General features: G+C 38.6%; 1 protein-coding gene across 1 annotated transcript; it reads right to left on the reverse strand.

The window, feature by feature from the left end:
• RBM44 (RNA binding motif protein 44) lies at positions 1-25,626 on the reverse strand. The gene is made up of 15 exons (XM_032638317.1): positions 25,557-25,626; positions 20,964-22,549; positions 20,617-20,675; positions 18,988-19,164; positions 18,168-18,351; positions 18,050-18,072; positions 17,834-17,918; positions 15,170-15,284; positions 14,461-14,589; positions 13,709-13,788; positions 13,532-13,605; positions 11,306-11,597; positions 6,484-6,629; positions 6,204-6,348; positions 1-109 (listed from the first exon to the last, which is right to left on the reverse strand). Exons 1-14 carry the CDS (start codon positions 25,624-25,626, stop codon positions 6,225-6,227), a joined length of 3,144 nt encoding a protein of 1,047 aa, XP_032494208.1. The 3' UTR covers positions 1-109; positions 6,204-6,224.
• Between the last annotated feature and the right edge of the window lie 1,503 nt (positions 25,627-27,129).

Raw genomic sequence — 27,129 nt, forward strand, 5'->3', positions numbered from 1 at the left:
CCCATTTACCAAGCCTATTTAATTGCATCATTTTGCTGTTACCACAATTTTTTCCTAAGTGCTGTAGAACATTCTCTGCAGGAGGGAACTCATGCTTTCCAAAGAAATTCTATAGGTGAAGAAAAGAAGGAAGAAATCAACAATTAAATGTGCTATGCTAAATCTAAAATTCCAGAAAAGTATATAGTTATCAGTACATTCTACTACTAAACCAACCATTGTAATTAAACCGATTTATCATATAAACAAACATCATATATACTTATTTACCATTAAGTTCTACCCCTTGACTAAGCATATCACTAAACTCAGTAAATACTCAGAAGTGCAACTGTTGGATCATGTGATAATTCTAGTTTAATATTTTGAGGAAGTGTCATACCACTTTCCACAGTGGCTGCACTATTTTACATTCCCATCAGCAATGCACAAAGTTCCCAATTTCTCCACATCCTCACCAACATTTGTTATTTTCTGGTTTTTTTGCGGGGATACCAGCCATCCTAATGGGTATGAAGTGGGTATCCCATTGGGGTTTTTTTGTTTTTTTTTTAATAAATTTATTTTTGGCTGTGTTGGGTCTTCGTTGTCGTGTGTGGGCTTTCTCTAGTTGCGGCGAGCAGGGGCTACTCTTTGGTGCGGTGCGTGGGCTTCTCATTGCGGTGGCTTCTCTTGTTGCGGGGCACGCAGGCTTTAGTAGTTGTGGCACGTGGGCTCAGTAGTTGTGGCTTGCGGGCTCTAGAGTGCAGACTGAGTAGTTGTGGTGCATAGGCTTAGTTCCTCCACAGCATGTGGGATCTTCCCGGACCTGGGCTCGAACCCGTGTCCCCTGCATTGGCAGGCAGATTTTCAACCACTGCGCCACCAGGAAGTTACCCCCCCCCACCATTGTGATTGTGATTGCATTTCCTTAGTGACTAGTGATAATGAGCCTATTTTCATGTGTTTATTGTCCATTTGCATTTCTTTGGAGAAATGTCTATTCAAATCCTTTGTCTATTTTTAAATTGGGTTTTTGTTTTTGAATTGCATTTATTTATGTATTTATGGCTGTGTTGGGTCTTTGTTGTTGCGCGTGGGCTGTCTCTAGTTGTGGCGAGCAGGGGCTACTCTTTGTTGCAGTGCATGTGCTTCTCATTGCGGTGGCTTCTCTGGTTGTGAAGCACGGGCTCTAGGCACGTGGGCTTCAGTAGTTGTGGCATGTGGGCTCAGTAGTTGTGGCTTGTAGGCTCTAGAGCACAGGCTCAGTAGTTGTGGTACACAGGCTTAGTTGCTCCGTGGCATGTGGGATCTTCCCGGACCAGGGCTCGAACCCGTGTCCCCTGAATTGGCAGGTGGATTCTTAACCACTGCGCCACCAGGGAAGTCCCCCCCTCCAATGTGGTTCTGATTGCATTTCCTTAATGACTAGTGATAATGAGCCTATTTTCCTGTGCTTATTGGCCATTTGCATATCTTCTTTGGAGAAATGTCTATTCAAATCCTTTGTCCATTTTTAAATTGGGTTTTCGTTGTTGAGTTGTAGGTATTCTTTATATATCTGTATAGATAAGATATATAGATAGGTAGATATAGATATATGATAGATATATAGCTATATTCTTAATATCCTTATCAGATAATATGGTTTACAAATATTTCCTCTTATTCTGTGGGCTGCCTTTTCACTGCTGATAATGTCCTTTAATGCACAAAAGTTTTAAATTTTGATGAAGTTTAATTTATCTATCTTTTCTTTTGTTGTCTGTTTTTGGTGTCATATCCAAGAAATCAATGCCAAATCCAATGTTGTGAAGCTTTTCCTCTGTTTTCTTCTAAGAGTTTTACAGTTTTAGGTCTTACGTTTAGGTAATTTGATCCATTTTGAGTTAGTTTTTGTATACAGTGTTAAGGCGGGAGTCCCCAACCTTTCTGGCACCAGGGATCGGTTTCATGGAAGACAGTTTTCCCATGGGGGTGGGGTGGGGGAGGGAGTGGGATGGTTTAGGCGGTAATGTGAGTGATGGTTTAGGGAGTAATGCAAGCAATGGGGAGCAGCAGATGAAGCTCTGCTAAGCTAGCAAGAGGCTCACCTCCTGCTGTGCGGCATGGCTCCTAACAGGCCATGGACCAATACTGGTCCCCAGGGGTTGGGGAACCCTGGTGTAAGATAAGGGTCCAACTCTACCCCAGAGATTACAACTATACTCTATTTATCATAGTCTGATATCAACTGGTATGTGTAGAAAAGAATTAACATAGCAGGCCTGAGATGACAGTCATCTGTAGAAAGCCCTGCTTGCAAGGCTGGCCCCGGTGTCTAGGAACTTAGTTCCCACCAATCCTAGTAGTGACAAGAGTGGCTCACTGTGCCGAAACTGTAGGAACAATGTAGTTTGTGCTGAACAGCTGCTTTCCTTCTGAGAGTCTGGAACCTTTGGTACATGCTAGATGTTGGGTACCTATGTGCCCAGCCTCCAACAAAAATATTAGGCACTCAATCTCTAATGAGGGTAGACAACATTTCTTATGAGTTGTCATAACTCATTACTTGAGGAAACAAGCAGGTCTTATGTGACTCTACTCGGGGGAGGACTCTTCGAAGCTTGTGCCTGATTTCCTCCAGACATCACCCTATGTGCCTCTTCCCTTTGCTGGTTTTGCTCTGTATCCTTTCATTGCCATAAGTCATAATAGCCATGAGTAAAACTATATACTGAGTCATGTGAGTTCTCCTAATGAATCACTAAGCCTAGGGGGTGGTCAATTTATATGCTACTATTGTCATACATGTTAATTATATTAGACCCTATAAAATACCATTATTCTTGTTTTATACAGTACTAGTTGATATAAACATTTTGATCTTCAGTACATCTGCATCTCTGACCTTTCATCTAAAATCACTTTCCTTCTTCCTAGAAAACACTGTTTAGTATTTTCTTTAATACAATGGGTCTTCTAAGTAACAAATTATCTTAGTTTTTAATTGGGTAAAAATATATTTATTTCATTTATTCTTGAAGGCTCTTTTCCTGAGTATAGAATCCTAGTTGGTAGAATTATTTGGTGGCTTCTGTTGAGAATCAGATGTCAGTTTAATTGTTGCACTCTTAACGTAATTTTTTTTCCCTCTAGCTGCTTTATAGATTTTCTTTTTGCTTTGAGTTTTCAAGAAGTTTTTTTTTGTGTGTGTGTGTGTGTGCATGTATTGCCTTTTATTTCTCTTGTGTATCCCTTATTCATAAAGCTTTGGGGCTCAATACATGGTTTTGATTGACTTTCAGCAGCTTTGCATGGTGGTCATAAGGACCATATTCAGGCAGTTTTTCTAATGCACTGAAGCCTTACTTTCTCTGCTTGGGATTTGAAAGGGCTTTACTACGTTTCTGGCTTAATTTTTTTCATCATTAAAAATTTTTTTTCAAATATTGTATCTGACCAATTTTCTCCCTCTTCTTTTTTTGGTTAAAACTCCAGTTGCACAAATAATTAGGCTTTCTTGGTATTTCTTTATGTTTCTTGCATTCTCTTTTGTGTTTTCCATCCTTTTACCTGTGTGTGTCATTCCATAATTTTTCTGACCTTTCTAATTCTCTAATTTGTCTAATATGCTGTAGAACCTATTAACTGAGTTATTCATTTAAGTAATTCTATTTTTTATTAATGGAATTTCCATTTTAAAAATATTTCCAGTTCTATACTAGAATTCTCAATCCTGTCTTTTGTCTCCTTGAGCATAATACATCTGCATTAATTAGCTTTTGCTGTGTAACAAATCACCTTCAAAACTTCGTGGCTTGAAACAATGACCACCTACTATTTAGCCTCTAATTCTGCAGTTAGCAATGGGCTGGACTCATTTTGGTGATCTGTCTTATCTTGGTTTGGCTCACTCACGCATCTGTGGGCAGCTGCCAGGCTGGGTAGGCTATCTGCTCATCTACACTAGACTCTGTCACATATTAAGGGCAGCTGGCTGTAGGCTGGAATGTCTTCGCTATCCTCCAGGTACAGTTGGTCCTCCATATCCGTGAGTTCTGCATCTGCAGATTCAACCAACCTTGGATTGAAAATATTTGAAAAAAAAAATTCCAAAAGGCAAAACTTGAATTTGCTGTGTTCTGGCAACGGTTTACAGCATTTATATTGCATTTACAACTATTCACATAGTATCTACAATTGCATTAGGTATTACAAATAACCTAGAGATGATGTGAAGTATACAGGAGGATGTGTGTGGGTTATATGCAAATATTAAGCCATACTACGTAAGATATTTGGGCAACCTCAAATTTTGGTACCCGCGGTGGGTGGGTGTGGGGGGAGGTCCTGAAACCAATCCCCCATGGATGCTGAGGGGTGACTGTAGCCTCTTATCCTCTAGCAGGCACCCTGGGTGTCTCTATGAGGCTGTAGCAAATTTCCGAGAGAGCAGAATGATCAAGGGCTCTTGAGGACCAGGCTTGGGAATGGCATAACTTGTCAAAGCAAGTGAAAAGATCAGCCCAGATTCAGGGGGTGGGAAAACAGACTCCACTTCTTGATCAGAGGAGCTTCCAAGTCACACTGCAAAGGGGCATGGTTATAGGGAAAGGAATAATTGTGGCTGTTTTTGCAAACAATCTATCACATACAAGTATGGTTTTTAAAAGTGTGTCTGGGGGATTCCCTGGTGGCACAGTTTAAGAATCTGCCTGCCAATGCAGGGGACACGGGTTCGAGCCCTGGTCCGGGAAGATCCCACGTGCTATGGAGCAACTAAGCCCGTGCGCCACAACAAGAGAAGCCACCGCAATGAGAAGCCCGCACACCGCGACAAAAGAAAGCCCACACGCAGCAACGAAGACCCAACATGGCCAAAACTAAGTAAATAAAATAAATAAATTTATTTAAAAAAAAAAGTTTGATAACTCAATTAGCTGGAGTCCCTGTGGGTAATTTCTATCACCTGGTGTTCATGCTAGTTTTCATTCACGTGGTCTTATTTCATTTGTGATTAGTTATTTTTGATTGTATACTCTTATTTACAAAATTATTAGTATATGCAAAAATTCTGGTAGAAACAATTTGAGGCCTAAAATGATACTACCTTCTTCCAGAGGATTCTTACCTTCATTTCTTCTAGGTGCATGGCAGAACTAGTAACCCCAGATCATCTCAATCTAACTTAGGTTCTGAAGCTGAGTTACAGTCCCTCAGAGGAACTATCTACTTCTGGTTCAAAGTTACTCTTGGAGTGGAGTAACCCATTGGTGTCCCAACTCTACTGCTGAGGCCCCACCCCCCTGGCTTCAGTGCTATCAGAAGGGTCCCTTTAAACTCCTAGCTGCCCCACCTGCAAACAGTATTGGGGGAAAGTGGTCCCAAACAATGGGCATTTTCCCTGAGACTAATCTTCTCTTACACTGGCCAGATAATTTATGGTATCTTGACAGTTCTCCAGTGCCTTCAAGCAGATGTCTTTATATTTATTCAGCTTTTCTAACTGTTCTCCATGGAAAGTTGGCTTTACTCACCTGGACAGCTATAACTGGAAACAAATCCCCGACCATTATTTTATAAACAGGGATTCTATGTTTGTGTGTGGTAATTTAAAAATACATACACACATTCTTTGATACACCCTTCTTCAAAAGCGTGGGCTGCACGTAGTGACTTGCATCTGATAGAATGTGGCAGAAACGACAGGGTGTGACTCCTGAAGTTAGGTCACAGAAAATACTGCAGCTTCCATCTTGCTCTCTCTCTCTGATGGCTCTTGCTCTGAAGAAGCCAGGTGTCATGTTGTAAAGATACTCAAGCAGCCCTATGGCAAGGCCCATGTGGTGAGAAACAGAGGCCTCCTGCCAACAGCCATGGGAATGAGCCGTCTTACAAACAGGTCTTCCAGTCCCAATCAAGCCTCCTGATGACCACAGCCCAGGCCAACATCTTGACTGCAACATCACGAGAATCGCTAAACTAAAACCACCCAGCTACGCCATTCCTGAATCCTGACCTGTGAACTCTGAGATGATAAATGTTGCTGAAGCCAAATAATTTTGGGGTTATTTAACATTACCCCAGATAGTTTTGCATTAATAGTTTACAAATACAGTATGCTTGTTTTTAGCTTTTATGTTACTTTATTATTTTCAATATAATATTTTTATTTGAAAAGAAAATGGAATCCATAGCTTAAAATGTTTACTATTTAAATATGAAAGGTATGACTGACTTACCTCTTATTGCTTCTTTTACACCTAACCGGAAGCAGAGTTTTCCAAAACAGAGGAAGTCATTCTCACAATAGCATTAACAGACAGGCCACTGAGAGAGCCTTTATGATGCATTCTAACCTCCTGAAGAGCGTTTCTAATGTGATCCCTGTGCCAAAGGAAGACACGCATGAGCATCTGCCCTCTCCAGAGCAGCACATTCTAGATACGGCTAAGGTACTGAAAGGAACGGGAGTTTACTTACAACTTATGAAACCACTTAAAATGCAATTGTAGTCACTACCTGCCAGCTTTCGGATGTAGTTCAGCCAGTCTCTCCATGATCTTGGTAAAGCTACGCAGGTTCAATGTATTTGGAGGTACAAATTGAAAAGGTGCATCAGGTAGTAATTTAGTGGATCCAATCTGTTTACAATTTTTCTTGACACCCTAAATAAACATTTTTAAAGTTTTATTTAAGTCAGTAACGATTACATAGAAATAATCCAGCTTATTCTAAATTAAAAAATTACAAATAGTAAAATCAAAATTCCTAAGATATTTATGTTGATTTGGGATTAGTTTTTCTACCAAGTAGTTTTACTTGAGATGTATTCAGGGCCATTTATTTAAAAAATGCCAAATACATGATGAAGTATAATATATGGGCTATGTCAAAATTAGCTTTTCTCAAACAGGATTCTCATCTGATCCACAGAACACAAAAAATGATGTTAACTATTTTCTCAATTTTCCCTAAGATAGGACATAACTATTCCATTCTAGATGCATAGGAGAGAGAGTCATTTGCTATATACAATGGATATCTTAGGCTTAGGACATGAAGGCTGAATTCTCTTACCCAACCTGACAGAGAAAGGCTGGTCTACATAGTAATTATATGTACATATTTATATCATATATTCTATATCTTATTTACTAAATGTTCAATGTACACAAACTATATGCCCAGAACATGCTGGAGTGGGGGTGGGGAAACTAGTGCTATAAAAAAGAACCTCCATCACTTATGTATCTTATAATTCAACTGAAGAGACAAAATTAAAATGATCAATTAATTACTATTAGCCATGCAAGTAGGATATAAATTATATGAAACCACTGTACATCCCATAAAAGTTCAACAAAGGAGGAGCGGATACTTTCAAACCTAGATGAAACGTCAGGGTAAGATATACAAAATATTAGATCTACATCAGAATAGTACATATTTTACTTATTTGCTTATTGCCTTATCTCCTTCACTAGATTTAAGCTCTGTAACAGCACAGATTTTTGTCTGTTTTGTTCATTGCCACTTTCCCAGTGCCTACAATAGTGTACACAGTTGGTATACTGTTTATTGAATAAATAATTTTGGGATACAGTAAGTTTAAATAGCAGTTGGAACCACAGAGAGGACGGGTTTCCCAAGAAAGAGCCAAACTGCTAGTAAATAACAGTAGCTACTATTTACGGAGTACATTCTCCATGACAGGCACTGTTCCAAAGAATTTTCTGAATTAAACTCATTTAAAGCTCACAACATTTGTGAGGCAGGAACACTTACCCCCATTTTATTTTTTATTCTTTTAAAATGACTTTATTTATTTTATTTATTTATGGCTGCATTGGGTCTTCGTTGCTGCATGTGGGCTTTCTCTAGTTGCGGTGAGTGGGGGCTACTCTTCGTTGCGGAGCATAGGCTTCTCAATGTGGTGGCTTCCCTTGTTGCAGAGCACGGGCTCTAGGAGCACAGGCTTCAGTAGTTGTGGCACTCGGGCTCAGTAGTTGTGGCTCACAGGCTCTAGAGTGCAGGCTCAGTAGTTGTGGTGCACGGGCTTAGTTGCTCCGTGGCACGTGGGATCCTCCTGGATCAAGGCTCGAACCTGTGTCCCCTGCATTGGTAGGTGGGTTCTTAGCCACTGTGCCACCAGGGAAATGCCTATCCCCATTTTAAAATAAGGAAGCTCAGACACAGAGGGCAGTAACTCGCCCAGCCCATGAGTAGGTAGCAAAGCCAGGTTATGAATCTGTTGTTCTTAATCATCACTACCTCTTATTATAGACGATAAATATTTTCTAAATGAATGAACATAATGAAAAAATGTTGAGAATCTGAGAAGAAAGGTGACAATAAACTGCTAGAAAAGTAAGAGTATAGTTTAACAAAGACAGCAGTTAAGAGCTGCCCTGTCCACACACTCTAAGACAACATACTCCTACCCTAGCCCACGGTGCCCTATTTATTTATGACACATAACCTTCCCTCTACCAACTCCATGACCTGCTTCCTCAGCTAACAAGACCAAGAGTGGTGTTACCTGAACTCATGAACACCAAAATCATGGGCTGGATCAGATTTCCTGTCTAAAGAATGTGGAATTGGAACAGAGCAAATGAGTTAGTCAAAATGATGACAGGAGCTTGAGCTGAAAAGTACTGTAGAGTTAGAGTTAAGCAAAATAAAGCCTAATGGAGGAAGAGAGAAGTCACAAGCAGACAGAGAAAGCCAGTGTGCAGAGAGAAACAGGAGGATGGAGCTTACAGGCATGCAGAGGCAAGAAACCAGGGGCACTACCTGAGAGAGGCAGGGAGGAGCCATAGCTCCCAAATTCCCAGCTCAAGCGCCCGTAGCCTGACTGCAGTTTGTTTCCTTCCTTCCTATTGTGGATTGAGGTTATGCACCAAAAAACCCATCCTAAACACAAAGTGTCACTGAGATGAAAGGAAAAGAGATGAAAGGAAAAAAGGAATGACCGGCACCAAATAGGCTAAGTGGTCAAAAAGAAGGCAGACAGGCGACAGAGCGGTAAAAACGCCATTAGTGGCTACAGGAAGAGCACTGTAAATAAAATTCTAGCGACGGGGTCAGGTTATCAGGATGAAGAAGAGAGACCATCACAGAAGCCCAGACATTGGGTATAAACTACTTGGTTGGGAAGTTTGGCAGGAAAAACACAGAACAAATAAGGACGGTAACTTCAAAAGAATGAGAAGTCAAGTGCAAATGTGGTTCGGATTAAGAAGAGTTGTGCATAACTGTGAGTGGAGAAAGGTCTGTGGGTACAGAAATGGCACTAATGGTACAGAAAAATAATGGGATAACTCCAGGAATTAGGAAAGGATGGGGTAAAGGACATAGGGAAAAGAGATCCCTTTATCTTATTCTTATGGAAAAAACCAAAATTCATTTATTCAACAAATATTTATTCTTTCATCCATTTATTAAAAAGGAATTTTCTCGGATCTGTAGAGTCAAACTAATTCCAGTAAAAATCCAAGGACTTTTCTAATAGATAGTGACAAGCAGAATTATGAAATTTATACAGAAAGGCAAAGAGACTAGAATAGCCAAAATAAATTTTGAAAAAGAATGAAGTTGGACTTCCTGTTTCAAGACTTACTATAAAGCTATTATGATCAAGATAGTGTAGTACTGGTGGAAAGTTTAAGAGATAGAAGAGAACAGAGAGTCTAGAAATAGATCCACACAAATATGGTCAACTGATTTTTGACAAAGGCACACAGATAATTCAGTGGAGACAGGATAGGCTTTTCAACAATGATGCTGGAACAATTCCATACACAACACAAAAACACAACCAAAAAACCAAAACCACCTCAATTCATATCCCACACATTATAAAATTAACTCAAAAGCTTTGTGACAATGAGTTATGCAAAGATTTCTTAGATACAACATTAAAAACACAAGTTAAGGGACTTCCCTGGTGGTGTGGTGGTTAAGAATCTGCCTGCCAATGCAGGGGACATGGGTTCGATCCCTGGTCCAGGAAGATCCCACATGCTGCAGAACAACTAAGCCCGTGCGTCACAACTACTGAACATGTACTCTAGAGCCCGCGAGCCACGACTACTGAGCCCGTGAGCCACAACTACTGAAGCCTGTGCACTGCAATTACCAAGCCCATGTGCTGCAGCTACTGAAGCCCATGTGCTCTAGGGTCCTCATGCTGCAACTACTGAGCCAGCATGCTGCAACTACTGCAGCCCGCGCACCTAGAGCCCGTGCTCCATAACGAGAAGCCACCGCAACGAGAAGCCCACGCACTGCAACAAAGAGTAGCCCCCACTCGCCACAACTAGAGAAAGCCTGTGCGCAGCAACGAAGACCCAACACAGCCAAAAAACCCACAAAAAACAAACAAAAAACCCCCCACAAGTTAAAAAACAAAACAGCGACAAACTGCAATTGGTTAAAAATTAAAACTCCTGCTCTGAGAATGACACTATTAAAAGAATGAAAAGACAAAGTACAGGCTGGGAAAACGTATTTGCAAAGTACATACCTATCTGATAAATGACTTATATTCAGAATATTAAAAAACTCACAGAACTCAGTAAGAAAATGCATAAAGCTAAGTGAAAGAAGCCAGACTAATAAGGCTATATAATATTCTACTCACAGGAGATTCTGGAAAAAGTAAAATTATAAGAACAGAAAACAGAGCAGAGCACAAGAGAATGTTTTGGGAAGATGGAACTGTTCTATACCTTGATAGTGATGATGGTTACATGCCTGTGGCATATGTCTAAACTCACAGACAGCAAAAAGAGCGAATTTTACTATATGTAAATTTTTAAAAATCTATGGAATGCCTATAGGATGCCAGGCATTTTGCTGTGCAGTGGAGAGACAAGAGTGAATAAGTCAACTTTATCACCTTCCATGTGACGTTTAAAATCTCAATGTGGTAAAGATGAGAGCATGCATAATAAAATGACTATATTTTATGGTTTAAATAATTATGAGATGAGGTTAGCTGTGAAAAAAAGAATGATGAAAGTGTTAAGTAGCTACTTATAGAGTAACACTATCCAAGAATAAAGAGATACAAAGACTGAAAAGCACTGGCAGAGAGCCTAGTTACAGAGAAACGTTGTCTCTGCGGCTAGGCCTATAAAGATCTGTGCTTCCTCCAGGGACAACTGGGGTTGTACAAGAGCAGGTTAGGGCGGATTCAATGTTAGGCACAATTCAGACTAATGTCCTTATTCCCACTTCAAGACTGCTGTCCTGGAGTTATCTGTCCTACAAAGCTACTTATCGCAGTATAGTGTATATATGAAGACCATTTAAGGGCTTGATCAAGAAAACTAACCTTTTGGTCAAAAGCGAAAAACTCACTGTCTTGCTCAGATCCCAGCTGCTGCCTCGGCCTAGTTCTAGGCAATCTAGAAACAGAGGAGGTTGAGTTGACTTCTTTGCTGATGTTTTTCTCCAAATTACTGAAACTAACTTTATTTCCATTTTTGGACGAAAGTGGTGATGTATATTCTCCAGGAGTTTTAACAAGCCGCACATTTACTGATTTCCCATTTATTTCTGTACCATTCATTTCCTTCACAGCCAGCTTTGCATTATGGTTTTTTTTTAAAGCAAGAGATGCATATCTAAAATATAAAAGCAGAAAACCAAAAGGTTCTTTGTTAATGACTTTAAATGACCTCAAACTTCATTGTGTAACTACTGGCTAGCATATACCTTTTATAAGAATAACTGCTCTTAAAAATAAGTTACTATACTTACCTTGGGATCAGGAAGAATATTAAAATAACTAAATACAAAAAATTAAAGATGGGAAATAAAAGGTAGTTAGTATTTCTTCTGAATTATCACCTGTTAATTTTATATTAAAATGTTATGTAGGGCTTCCCTGGTGGCGCAATGGTTGGGAGTCCGCCTGCCAATGCAGGGGACGCGGGTTCGTGGCCCGGTCCGGGAAGATCCCATGTGCCGCGGAGCGGCTGGGCCCGTGAGCCATGGCCGCTGGGCCTGTGCGTCCGGAGCCTGTGCTCTGCAACTGGAGAGGCCACAACAGTGAGAGGCCCGCGTACCCAAAAAAAAAAAAAAAAAGTAACATTTGCAAAGCTTATATATGACACAGTTGCACAGATTAGCGTTCTCGGGACAACTGGTTATCCATACCAAAAAATTAAAATTAATCCCTATACACAAACATAACCTCCAGATACAGAGAAGGCATAAAGGTGAAAGGCAAAATTTAAAAACATTTAGCAGAACACAGGAGAGAATGTCCTTATGGCCTTGTAGTGAAAAAATATGCAGTCCAAACAGAGTTGGAAAATCTAACCAGAATTTTAGCCATAAAATTGAGAAAGCTGGGCAAGAGCCATCCTTCTGAAAGTGCCAGCTCCAGATAGTGCCAATGGAAGGCTATACACCAAATCTGAAGAGCAGCTGCCTCCATAGGATGGGACTATGGATCAATTTTTATAACCTCCTTACACTTCTGTATTTAACTGTACTTCCTAAATTTCCACACAGAATGTATAATACTTCAAAGTAATAAAGAACCATAAAGTTTCTTTTTTTCCAAAGGATTCAACAAGACACTAAAAGAATCTTTCACATCAAGTAATACTCCTAGGAGTACAACACTACTTTAATATAACGAAATATATTAACAACATATTAATTAATAGGTCCAAGAAAAGCATATGATCTTAAGTGAATCCATTTAAGACAAAATTAAACACTTATTTTTAATAAATTTCAACCCAACTACAAATAGGATCCTTTTTTAATTTATAAAGATTTTCATATCTGAAATAAAGAGCTATCATTTTTTGTGATAAAATAGTAAAGGCATTTCCATTAAGCTATCACCATTCTTATTTGATACTTTTGAATGTTCTGATGTCACAAAACAGGTTAACAACACACATACTGGAAATGACTATATGTAGATGATATAGCCATCTACCTAAAAAATAAAAAAGCATCAACTAAAAAGTAATTAAAATAAAAAATAATAAAATTAAATATAATTTTCTGAGTACCTACTATATGCCAGCCTTTATTTCTACTGGTTTACTTATTTATCTCATAATAGTTCCACAGTAATGCTATGTAGGTACTATTATTATCCTCACTTTATAGATGAAGAGCCTCAGATACAGAAAGGTTATTAAGTAACTTGCCCAAATGTATTCATCACGTTACTGACGAAGCTGAGACATGAACCCAAGACACTTGCTGTAGAGCCCATTCTCTTAACTAATGCACTCGACTGCCCCCATGAAATGGTATGAAACAAGATAACTGCAGAAAAATCAATAACTCTCCTATATCTCATTAGTAACAAGTTAAAAAGTATAATGAAAGAAAGCTCTGATTGAGAACAGCACCAATTAATGACTGTAGCTATTTGTCAACGTGTATCCCTCTACTAGGCTGGGAAACCCCTGCGGGAATGGCACCTGGCTTAATCACCACTGTGGTTCATGTTCAGTACAGAACAGACCTCTGTTAGAACCTAGGGCATACCCAGTAAATGTACATTCACTGAATCTGGGAAACATACCTGTAATTAGGAGAAGAATCATAAATTGAAATGTCAGAAATTTCATATTTCTGGAAATGAGACCTTAAATCAGCCTGAAAGAAGATAAATAAAAGTTTGTGAAAGGTAGAAAAACAATCAAAATATGAACAATTAATAGATTTGAAAGTGAAGCTCAAAAAATAAATCCTGGCATACCTCAGACACTGAAGGGCAGAGCCCACCAACATGTATCAAGTAACCTTTATCTCTTCGTAAGGGTTCAACATTCTTCATTTCTGCTTGAAGATAAACATACAACAGAAGATAATCATTATTTTATCAATATTTTTAAGAGAAAATGTGAAAATTGTTAAGTATTTCATTTTTTATTATCAAAAAGATGATTATAAAGTTATTAGCAAGTACCAGCACTAGGCTGAAGATTAAGAGCTTGGAGTACAGTGCCAAGGTTTCTGGGCTTTAATCATACGTTAAAAACAAAGAGGTTGGACTGAATGATATTTAGTCTCTTGTGACTCAAAGATGGATCAATAAATAGGTAGTCCTGGCTGTCTGATGGAAACTGAGAAGCTTCTTCTGTTCACTATGTACCCCACACCTGCGAAGTGCCTGATGAGGGTTTAGAGGAAAAGAACGCCTGAAGGAATACTGATGTTGGACTAGAGTAGGGAGAGAGAATGGTGGGCCTCTATCTACTAACTAAATCTTGGATTTACGCTTTTAGCAGACAGTTTTCTGAAAGAGAAATGAACATTTTAAACTGATTTACTCTTTAAAAAAAATGACATCCAAATGGCCGATTTCCTCATTTTTCATATTTATAAAGAAATACAAACAGGAATAAAATATTAAAACAGTGCAATCCCCCAAAATAATACAGAAGAAGATAAGCACTATTTTATAAATGAGCTAGGTTAGGATTTCTTGGTAAATTGTTAAGAACCAACCTAGTGTAAACTTCGGATCCTCTTTGTCTTGTACTATTTGATTTTCTTGTATTCCTGAGAAGTCAGCTCCAGTCACGTTCTCTTTAGCATCAAACCAGTCTTCACTTATTTCTCGGTAATTTGTGGAGTCTGAGAAATTGAACACACTTAGCAAGGAACTATGTACAATGTTTAACCGTGAGAAGTTATCTGAGTGACCTGCTTCCCAGTTTTACTTTAATGAACACTGATTCCTAGCTTATTAAAAGCCTTACTTTTCTAATTTTTAATTATCCTTTACTGAAGAAGAGATTTATCTTTATAGACAGAATAACAATGAACATCTTTAAAAATGGGTTAAGCCGTGCCACAAGTCTTTATTTCACTAAAAAAGGATCCTTCTCTTCTCATTGAGGACAAAACTAAAAAACAAAACAAAAAACCCATACAATTTACAGAGATACAAACTGGACAGAAAAAAGAATTTTCAAAATGGAAAACATGAACCAGAAGAACAAAAGTCTGTATTATTATTTGGAATTATCAGATATATTAAGTAACCTTAAAGATATCAAGTAGATGTAATAAGAACATACTTAACATTCATAATCTGAATGATGCCATTCAATTAAAAATATTTACTTTAACTTAATAGATGGGCACGAGGGGTATTTTAAATCTTATTATCTGCTTTCTGGCAATGACACAAGACAAACATTTTTATACTGACCTTTATCATCAAGTTTTAGTTGACTAAAGTCTATATCTACGTCACCATTTTTTAAACCATCCTCTTTGGGTGATGTATCTTGTTTAGGATGACTATTGTCAGGTAATAGAGACATCTGAGAATTAAAATAATAGAAACAACAATAATAAATAAGGAGTAACAGTTATTGCACTCTATGTGACAAGCATGCTTCACTGGCATTATTTACCCTCACAACAACAAAGGCTATGAGACAAAATCATTATCGACCCAGTTTATGGGTAAGCAAACTGAATCTAAGTAACCTGCTGCTTTATGTCTGTCACACAATGAGAATTATGATTTGAAACTAGTCTATGTATAGTGACTGTATGCGCTACCACCACCATTATTTAGCAAAGTGTGGCATCCACACACTAGAAGTACCTGAGATGATTTCTGGAGCTGCACATGTAAGTATTTTTCACATTAACATCAACAGCTATATATTTAATGTGTGCTTATATGTACCTTTCATTTATGGGGAGTGATATTTCTTTCTCATACATAATAAGTTACTCTTCACAGATAAATTTTTTAAAAGAGGAGAATCATTTAAAAAGTACAAATCAAATAACATTACAGATAATACCTGGCTATGAAAAATTGTGAAGATAGTACATAAGTAGCTGAAATTTAGAAACACTACACTATACAATGCTGGCTTTCACGCATAACTTAATTTAGTAAGGTGGGTATTAAAATGTAATCCTAACAAAGTAGATATTGTTTTAGAGCCAAAATTAAGATTATAAAAATGTTATATCTGCATCTTTTACTTTTAAAAAGATTTATTATTCTGCCCAAATAGTCAGGTTACACCATTGCTACCTTTACAATGATGAAAAAAATAAAAAAGTAAAAAAACAAAACCCCTCCAGAACATTATATATCATTAAATGGACAAGTTGTTTAAGCAAACTATGTAAGAAATTTGAAGATATAAAAATCTGGTTTTAGACCTGTTAATTCTTTGTGGATAAATGAGATTTTGTTTTTTTAAAGAGCAGAACAATGGAATAAATAATTTGCTAAAATAATTTACTTTTAATCATTTATCTTAATAGAAAGGAATATAAATCAATCAAGTATTTATTTCACTTTCGGCTTTGGGATGCATCTTATTCTTTAAGACTACCCAAATAATAATATAACCTCAGGGTTAAGACTAAAGTCAGAAAGTAGAAACAAACTTCAGGGGACCTCCCTGGTGGTGGCCCAGTGGTTAAGAGTCCGCCTGCCGATGCAGGGGACACGAGTTCGTGCCCCGGTCCGGGAAGATCCCACATGCCATGGAGCGGCTGGGCCCATGAGCCATGGCCACTGAGCCTGCGCGTCCGGAGCCTGTGCTCCGCGGCGGTAGAGGCCACAACAGTGAGAGGCCCGTGTACCGCAAAAAAAAAAAAAGAATCCGCCTACCAATGCAGGGGACATGGGTTCGAGCCTGGTCCGGGAAGATCCCACATGCCGCGGAGCAACTAAGCCTGTGCACCACAACTACCGAGCCTGCATTCTAGAGCCCATGAGCCACAACTACTGAAGCCCGTGCCTAGAGCCCGTGCTCCGCAACAAGAGAAGCCACTGCAATGAGAAGCCCATGCACCGCAACGAAGAGTAGCCCCCACTCGCCACAACCAGAGAAAGCCTGCGCACAGCAATGAAAACCCAACGCAGCCATAGATAAAAATTAAAAAAAAAGAAACAACCTTCAGTTTTCCTACTCCATTGATAATGGAATATAACTCGTGTTTCTCTATCACTTCACAGTTTGCAGAGTGCTATTACACAGATTGTCATCTGACAAACATTTCCTTGGGGGAACAAGAGAGATTAAGAAAACCTACGAAAGGCACTTAAAAATTATTTTCATCATTTCAGCAAAGGAGGAATGAAAACTTTGCCCTGTCTAAAATAAATGGGATATTATTATTTTAATTATTTATTTATTTTTGGCTGCATTGGGTCTTCGTTGCTGCGCGTGGGCTTTCTCTAGTTGTGGTGAGCGGGGGCTACTCTTTGTTGCGGTGTGTAGGCTTCTCATTGCGGTGGCTTCTCTTGTTGTGGAGCACGGGCTCTAGGCGTGCGAGCTTCAGTAGTTGTGGCTTGTGGGCTCTAGAGCGTGGGCTTGGTACTTGTGGCACATGGGCTTAGTTGCTCCCCGGCATGTGGGATCTCCCTGGACCAGGGCTAGAACCCGTGTCCCCTGCATTGGCAGGTGGATTCTTAACCACTGTGCCCCCAGGATATTATTTTATACTATCTCATGCGATGAAGGCATAACCACATTAGTTTTTACTACATTGCATTAACACGATGGGGGCCAAAAATTATGATTTGCCAGAGACACTCAAGGTTTATACCAATCGTCATGTTGAACTATTAACATCACTACCTTTTTTCATCCTCAGAAGTCTCCTGATTTGATGATAAATTATGTGGTCATCTTACCCAACATATACTATTGACATCTGTTTGATCAGGACATTACGCTCCTTCTAATCAGTTATATCCCTCAAATGGTAGTACACAAAATAAGCCAGCTGAGTGAAAAGAAGGATGCGAGAGCTTCTAAAAATTATAGTTTACTTTGTGCAAGGCATAAGATTAAAGATTTACACTTGATGAACTACTCTAAAAAAATCTCACATGAGAGAGTGTCTTTTTCAGGCTTGAAGAACCATCAACATCACGTGTACTTTGATTATCTAGTTCAGAATCTGCTCCTGAAAAGCTAAACAGATAAACATTTCATTAAAGCATTTATCAATGTTCTGAATAAGGACCAAAATAGAAAACAAAGTTAACTGAATTAGCAATGTTTAAGATCTAATGAATTCTAAATTAGATGAAAACATAACTTACATATGTGATTCTTCTTTCATTAGCTGGAAAGAAAGAGAAGGGAAGAAAAAGCTTTTAGCGTAAAATGTTTTCTGTCTAAATGAAGTAAAAATTTTATTCCTAAAACATAAATACATACCCTGGAAGCAAAAGCAGAGAAGGTAGATAATAATTTTGATTCTACCGATAGTGGAGGCAGCTCTTCCAGTGGTATACCCTTGTTTATCTTTTCTTTCAAATTCACGTATCTAACTTTCAAGTCTTCTAAAACTGTCAGTAGAGCTGATCCTAATTCTTTCTTAGTAGAATTACTTGATAAATTCCTGTTCAAAAGTTACATTCACAAACTAAATTACTTAGGCCAAGCCACCCATTTAAAACTAATGTCAAATTATACACTTAATTCTAACTCTACTAGATCCCTAAAATGTTTTCTTTTAAACATTTAGTAAAAGAAAATGAATCACAGAAGATGTGTTTTTCCAGGGGCAAGATAAGCAATCCTTGGTATACATATTAGCCGGACAGAATGTGGTCGAATGTCACGAAAAACCCTCCAACTGACTTCATCCGAACTTGGACTTTATAAAGAAAACCTGAATCTGTCTTTTTACTGGATTCATCATTCCAACATGCACTGTTGCCTCTCCAGGAAATTACAATGTACTACTTTTTAAAGTCTATTACCCCTAGGCCAGTTAACAAACCCAGTTATAATCCACCCCTCTCCTGCCCTTTAAAAATGAAAACTAAAGAAATTTTCTAGAATAAACTTAAAGTTAGTGATAAATTTCTAGGAAGATACAGATTTAAAATTAACCATCACCTATAACTATAGATAGAGAATAACCTTTAAAAATTGTGAATCACTATGATGTACACCTGAAACATATAATACCGTAAATCAACTGTAACTCAATAAAAAAGCAGATAATAAACAAACAAACCCTAACAATCACCTATTTACTCCTTCTCTATTTTCCATTACAAGTTTGTAAATATCACTGCAATGCTGATGACACATTTGATAGTGAACATTTAAAAGGTGCAACTCTGCTTTGATGGCTCTCTGCATTATTTGCTGACAGCACTTTGATGGCAAATTCTTCTCCATCTCTTTAGAAAGCTGAGGTTCCCTTTGAAATAAAAAAATTGGATTAGGTAAGATTCCAAATATTTTTCTGTGTTGATGACATACCTCCAGAAACAGATTTAAGATTTCTTACATTTCTCTGTAAAGTTTAAATCAATTTCTACTAAAGATGGAAAGGCTGAAGAAAACAAGGATGTCAAGAGTCAATGCTAAATATCTTCTTTTTAGGATTTCCCTGGTGGAACAGTGGTTAAGAATCCGCCTGCCAATGCAGGGCACACGGGTTCGAGCCCTGGTCTGGGAAGATCCCGCATGCCATGGAGCAACTAAGCCCGTGCACCACAGCTACTGAGCCTGCGCTCTAGAGCCCACGAGCCACAACTACTGAGCCCGCGTGTTGCAACTACTGAAGCCCGCGTGCCTAGAACCCGTGTTCTGAAACGAGAAGCCACCACAATGAGAAGCCCATGCACCACAACGAAGAGTAGCCCCTGCTCACCGCGACTAGAGAAAGCCCGTGGGCAGCAACGAAGACCCAACGCAGCCAAAAATAAATAAATAAATAAATTTATTAAAAAAATAAATATACTCTTTTTAGAATTCAAGAGAGTAAATAAATCTCAAATTCATACTTCATTTTACCAAGAAAAGAATTCTAAAGTAAAGTACTAATTTATCCAGAATCAACAGATTTTTCAACCTAAATCAAGCACTGGCCAGCATTTTTAAAAGTTATAAACATTCTGGAGGGAAACTTTTTAAATGTTATCTTTTAAACAGAAAATATAATTTACATTTTTCTTAATAATAATAATGCTTATGCTATTAGAAGCAAATATTTTGCTGTTATAACAAAAAGCTCCAAAATCACTACCTCTTTGAATGTTAATAGTTCTTCCCTTGCTAATACCAGCCACTTCTAACTATTCTCGATACATCTGCCTCTGGAAACCAACTCTTCTATTTAATTTTATAGGACTGGATACCAGATCAAACTCATTAGAAGAATAAAGGATGAATGAAGGAAAAAGCAAATGATCTCAGAGCATGAAAACCAATTTGACTTCTCAGAGACTTCTCCTTTTCCTCTCCCCCACCACCTGGTTCTCCATGGATGCAAAGTAAATTACACAACAAATTAAAATATCCCAGTAAAAGTATCTGTTTACTTCTTCAAATATATGATGTTCTCCAAATGTACTATTTTGTTTTGGACTACAGGGGATCAAATGAAAGAAAACGAAAGTAATAAATCAGTGTGGGTTTGGGTTGGATAAATAAAGAAAAGATGCCATGAGTTTTTCTGAAGGAATTATTCAGACTGAAATCTCAGTAAGTGGAAAGCTTTAACATTCTACATTGTTCTAATATTTATTTCTTTCAAGACAAATGGCTGAAGCAGACGATCTCTTCAAGTCACTCCTGGCTATTATTCTATATGGTTAAGTACCTACACAAAAAGCAAATTACTATTTTGATCATATGTCTGACTTACCTTTCAGAATGTTTCTTTAAGTCTGTGAAATCAAATGTTTTCCTTAATTCCAGGGAATCCTGAAAACATGATTTAAGATCAAATTAGACATATGCGACAAACAATAATACATGTTGTATCTGGTAAGATGTAAAATCCAACTTCGAATTGACTTTGTGGCAATAGCTGCCAACTGAGAAGAACAGAAGTTGGTAGCAATCTATTCACCTTTTTCCTTCATCCAGCATTTTCTCACAAAAGCCTCAGAAACCCCTGATATAATTCAGTGAAACAAAATATTTACATTAGCCTACAGTGCCTCTTTATAAAGTCAAATAAATTTTTATTATTAATCATATTGGTTTTACCTTATTCAGGAAATTTCCCTTAGGTTTTAAACTGTCAACGGAGACAGATTTCCCCGAACATCCTTTTGTCACAGCCATCTGTGGATCTTCATTATCTTGACTGTATGCCCAATCTGTGTTACATGCCACACTTCGTTTCTCACTTTGCCACTCATCAGGCCATTTTTTATTTATCATTGTTATCTCTGTGTTGCTTGATGTAGATACTACAGAAGATCTTGTGCTCGTCGCCCTGCTTGTTGTGAAACAAGCCCTAAAATCAGTGCTAACATCCACTGTTTGATTAACTGTGACTGTACAACTTGCTACATCTGTAACTGATTCAGGACATGGTCCTTCCATATGGTGAAAGCAAGCTTTATTTGTGGTACTGCCATTAGCAGCTCTTAGGGAGCTACCTTCTTCTATTGCCTGGTTATCTCTGATTGCAGACCTTGGTAGAGTAACAGAAAAATCTAAGGCTGGGTTAGGGGTGTTTTCTAGGCTTTTATAACATGCAGAAATTACTGAATCATCAAAAATAGAGGTCCAGGAACTTTGACAATCTTTATAGGGCTGGAGTAATGTCTCTAAAACTTTGTCTTGTGGTAATGTGCTTGGATTTTCAAGGTGCTGTAACATTTTTTCCTCAACAACTGAATTTCCACAAAAATCTTTACTTTTAGTTACTTGAGACTTCACTTTGCCAGTATAAATTTTAGTTTTTAATGCTTTTTGAGGGTTCAAGAAACCACTCTTAGATTGAGATTCCTGGTGTTCAAGAGCACTTCCCTTTAGTACAACTGCATCAAACACTGTGTGGTACATTGAACTAGTGTCTTGTTCCACACACTTGCCATGTTTTGGTTCATGATATTCTCTTACCATAACAGAATTCTGAAATTTGGAGACATGAGGGGAACCTTCTTGTCCATAAACGTCAGCTGAATCTGAAGAGGTGCTAGAATTACTTTCTAATTTAACATGATCATCTTCTAGATTGCTAGCACAATTAACTCCATAACCTGAACTTCTTAGTCCCCAAACTTCCAGATTAGATATGTTTAATGTTTTCGTTTGGTCAAAAGATAAATGGTTATTTATATATTCTTGTTCTTCTGCACTGTGATATTCCTGCTGTGAGTCATCATCTAGATCATGCTTTTGCACGTCTTCAGAATCATCATCTGAAATCTTGTAGATTCTTTCCAAGCCAACAGTCGTATTACCTCGATGATTCAAAATATCAAAAAACACCTCCTTTCTTTTCTGCATTTCATAATTGAATTCTGAATCTAAATGAGTAAGACTTTCATTCTTCAGTTTTGACTCTGAATGATGTATAGAGTAGGTTTCATTCAGGAAAGTGTTGTCAATACCACCTTCAAACTCACTTGACTGAGAGTGAGTACTCTCCATCTTAGCATTTGGACTCACAGTAAAAGATGGCTCCAATAACTCTATTTTGTCGATATTGCTGATTTCTTTGTCATTAGCTCTTTTTTCTAATGCCAAGGAATCCCAGTCATAATCAAGAAAAGTCAATTTGGCTTCTTTACAACCATTAGGAGATAACAAATTTTCTTTTTTACGATTAGAAGGCTCATCTGATTAAAAAAAAAAAAGGATAAAATGTTAACAGAAACATTACAGAATTTAAACACAAGACCTTAGATGTAATCTGGCCTAAGCTCTTCCCAATGTAGGAATATACTTTTTACATTATCCATAACAAATATCCCTAAATAGTTGCTGCTATGGACTGAACTGTGTCCCCCTCAAAATTCATATGTGTTGAAGCCCTAACTCCCCATGTGGAGACAGGGCCTCTGGGAGGTAATTAAGGCTAGATGAGGTCATGAGGGTGGCACCCTCAAAATGGGATCAGTGCACTTATGAGAGAAGAGACACCACAGAGCTTGCTCTCTGTTTCTCTCCACCATGTGAGGACACTGCAAGAAGGCGGCCATCTACAAGCCAGGAAGAGAGCCCTTACAAGACCTGACCATGCTGGCAGCCCCATTTGGACTTGCAGCTTCCAGAACTGTGGAAAAAACCAAATATCTGTTCTTTAAGCCACCTCCATGGTATTGTGCTATAGTAGCCCCAGCTGACCAAGATAGGAGCTAAGATTCTTCCTGAACTCTTTCAGTGGCAAAGCATTTACTATTTAGAAGGCAGTCACTCCCTTTGTAATCTTTGGGTGCCTCCTAGTGTTCTAATATCAACCTTAGGCACTGCAGAAATAAGACGAAGAAGACATGGGTGCTGTACCATGCTGCTGATTAGCAGGTAAATGCTTAAGAAAGGAGAAGTAGATGTCAGAGAAAACTGTACATTTAAAAAGTGTTTTGAAACAAAATAGTTATTTTAGGCAAATTAAACAGCACTACAAAGTTAGCTGGGTGAAAAAACATGGCATTTTCAGGAAATTATAAGCCAGCTTGTCTGGAATGAAATAGCTCTAAGGGAGTGAAAGGAGCTGTGAACAGAAAGAGGCCTTTTATGAGGTGTTAAGGAGTCTGGTTCTTATCCTAACACGGAGGACCACTGAAAGCTTCTTAAAAGGGTAGTCATGTGAATGCAATTGAGTTTAGACACCTCTGGCAACAGTAGGAATGAAGGCTTGAAGGGGGAGACTGAAGGGAGACAGATCAAGAGTACAGAAATGGGACTGGAAAAGAAGAGACTAGTATAAAAGTTCCACAACTGACAAGACTTGGTGATCAATTAGAAATGGTAGATAAGGGAGAGAGAGATTAGTGGCTTTCAAATACATATTTTTTTTCTTTAAGAACACAATCAGAAACACGTTTTATATCAAGATCTAGCATATATGTGTCTGTATAAGTGAAACAAAAATTTTACAAAACAGTAATTACTCCAATTATGTCCAAAGTATTCTGCTATTTTCTAGTCTATTTCATTTTATTAAAAAAAAGCTGATCACAATCAGCTAAGCTGACTTCATGACTCATCAATTAGCTACCACCTGCTTAAATATCTTTCTAGGATAATGCTAAGGGTTACAGCTTGGTATTACAGATGAGTGGGAATATCTGGTGCTAAAGAGATAGGGACTTCACGGAAGAGGAGATTTAGAAGATGAAGAGGAAAAGCAAGGGGCTGGGGAGGGAGGTGGAGGGAGAAGATAATGAATTCAGTTCCAGGCAAGTGGAGTTTAAGGTTAGAGATAAAACACCCAGATGTGAATGTCTAATAAGCTGTTATAAATATGGGGTTGGAGCTAAGGACAGTAGGGTCAGATACAATTATAAATTCATGTGCTGATTGTGTTTTTCTTAGAGATTTGTACAGGAGTTCATGATATATTCTGGATACTAGGTGTTTGTTTTTTACATTTATAATATAAGTGACTTTCCCCCAGTTTACTGGCTTTTTTTTTTTTTTTGCGGTACGTGGGCCTCTCACTATTGTGGCCTCTCCCGTTGCAGAGCACAGGCTCCAGACGTGCAGGCTCAGTGGCCATGGCTCACGGGCCCAGCCGCTCCGCGGCATGTGGGATCGCAGACTCTCAACCACTGCGCCACCAGGGAAGCCCTATTGGCTATCTTTTAACTTTTTTTTTTTTTTTTTTTTTGCGGTACGCAGGCCTCTCACTGTTGTGGCCTCTCCCGTTGCGGAGCACAGGCTCCGGACGCACAGGCTCAGCGGCCATGGCTCACGGGCCTAGCCGCTCCGCGGCATGTGGGATCTTCCCGAACCGGGGCACGAACCCGTGTTCCCTGCATCGGCACGCGGACGCTCAACCACTGCGCCACCAGGGAAGCCCCTCTTTTAACTTTTTATAATATTTTGTCATGCCACGGGCTTTAAGATTATTTAGTTAAATGAATCCGTCTTTTCTTCTCTGACTTCTGGGTTTGTCTCCCCGGCCTTCCCTACCACATGATTATAAAAGTATTCTTCTATAACTTTCCAATTCTTTGTGTGGGTGTATGTGTGTAACATTTAGCCCTTTCACATTATGTAGAATTAATGCTTCTCTCTAGCATGAGGTAGGACTCTAACTTAATTTTTTTCCAAAAAGGATGGTCAGTTGTCCTAATACCATTTGCTGAAAAATCCAGTTTCCCGTCTGACTTGAAATAGCATTTTTATCACATTCTAAAGTCCTCTTAATAGTTACAACTACATGTATTCATAAGCATATAAAGGTTAGTCAGCTTGCTTTTTATACCCTTGTTGATTATTCTCTCTTCTACCATTATGACAGAAAGAGAAATTTTAGATCCATGTGAAGAAAAAACATACACAACTTCAGTAGCAGAGGTCAACCTGCCCACTTTCTACTTACTACCCTGAAGGCAACTGTACCTGTCAGTAGTTCCTGAAAGCCTGCCCGGACAGAAACCCTCTCTTCTGGCTCACCTTCTCTCTCCTAAATCTTCCATTTACCTGAGAGATCCTATGTAGGCTGCCCATATTTACCAAAAATCACCTGAGTCATCTGTCAAGATAAAAACATGCTGAATCCTACCTTACTGGTAGGAAGGCTTAAGATGTAGTAACACTGGAGAGGGAACTATCAAGTCTAATTACATTTAATACCTCTTTCCACCCAGAATAAAGCCAACTGGACTAGCTTCTCACCTTTCTGGATGTTTCCATTACTGTGGTAGCCTTTACCAGAAGCTGTCTCAACCACTTCAGTGGCCTGCATCACTCAAGGACGTATATCCTAGAAGAAGTATAAATATTGAACTGTTATTATACTCAATATTATATTTTAAAAACTATTAGAAAAACAAGAATCTGACAAAGTAGTAATTATAGTCAAAGATTCTAATATCAAAGGCCTAATAAACAAAACTTGTAAGACATTTGAATAACTTTTTTAAAAATTAATTTTATTTATTTATCTTTGGCTGTGTTGGGTCTTCATTGCAGTGCGCGGGCTTTCTCTAGTTGGGGCAAGCGGGGGCTACTCTTCGTTGTGGTGCACGGGCATCTCATTGCGGTGGCTTCTCTTGTTGCGGAGCATGGGCTCCAGGTGCGCGGGCTTCAGTAGTTGTGGCACATGCGCTCAGTAGTTGTGGCTTGCGGGCTCCAGAGCACAGGCTCAGTGGTTGTGGCGCACGGGCTTAGTTGCTCCGCGGCATGTGGGATCTTCCCAGACCAGGGCTCAAACCGTGTCCCTTGCAGTGGTAGGCAAATTCTTAACCACTGTGCCACCAGGGAAGCCGTGAGTAACTTTTTTAAAGGCGTGGACAGCTACATAAAAGACTGTATTATTTAAACAGACAAGACATATTCTTCTAAAATTTCCAAGGAACATTTAAAAACCGTGTTAGACTACCCAAAAAGTCTTAACCCAAAAAACAGAGTACTAAAGGCTACAATGTGACCCTATTTATGTCAAACCCAGAACAAAAATGTTTCCAAAACGAATTGTAGACTTATTAAAAACTAATGACATGATAAGTCCCTACAATGAAATATCTTTCAGCAACAGAAAGGAACAAACTACTGATATATGTAAACTGGTGGATTAATCTCAAAAACATTATGCTGAATGAAAGAAGGCAGACAAGAGATCACATCTTGTATGATTCCATTTAAGTGAAATGTACAGAAAAAGTAAATTTATAGAGACAGAAAGTAGATTAGTGGCTTTGTGGGACAGGGGATGGGAAGAGGGGTTAATGGTATCATTTCAATTTTAGCATATGTGCTGCTGAAGCGAGCACAGGAAGGGTTAACTGTAAATGGGCATGAGGGATTTTATCAGAGGGATTAAAACATTCTGAAACTGACTTATGGTGTGATGGCTGCACCACTTGATAAAGTGACTAAAATCACTGAACTGTACATCTGAAATCAGTGAGATATATTTCAATAAATCTGTTTTTAAAAAGTTAATGACAATGGTTCTTTGAACCCAGCTGCTACATGAGGAAGCCCAAGGTGGTCACCTGTCAGAAAACCAAGGCACCCTAATGGACACATGAGTGACCCCAGAGAAGACCAGCAGAAGAAATGTCCAGCCAACCCACAAAATCATTTTGAGCCTTCTGGCCTCTAGTTATCATCACTGTCTACACCCCTAAAAAGCTGAAGTACTTGTCAAGGTATTCTGGTGACCAGGTATTACAAAGGTTCCTGATGAGTTTGGGGAAAAAAAAAAAGAACTGATTTTGTTCTAATTCTCAATGAACTATTTCAA

The sequence above is a fragment of the Phocoena sinus genome, chromosome 7, assembly GCF_008692025.1.
Source record: "Phocoena sinus isolate mPhoSin1 chromosome 7, mPhoSin1.pri, whole genome shotgun sequence".
NCBI lineage: Eukaryota > Metazoa > Chordata > Mammalia > Artiodactyla > Phocoenidae > Phocoena > Phocoena sinus.

Excerpts from the sequence above, each read along its gene's own strand:
- RBM44 (XM_032638317.1), bottom strand. The coding sequence starts at position 25,626 with ATGCAGGCCACTGAAGTGGTTGAGACAGCTTCTGGTAAAGGCTACCAC. Across the intron at positions 22,550-25,556 it reads TAATGGAAACATCCAGAAAG|ATGAGCCTTCTAATCGTAAA; the intron begins GTGAGAAGCTAG and ends TTTTTTAATCAG. Across the intron at positions 15,285-17,833 it reads TGAAAAAGACACTCTCTCAT|ATGTCTCTATTACCTGACAA; the intron begins GTGAGATTTTTT and ends TTTAATTCTCAG.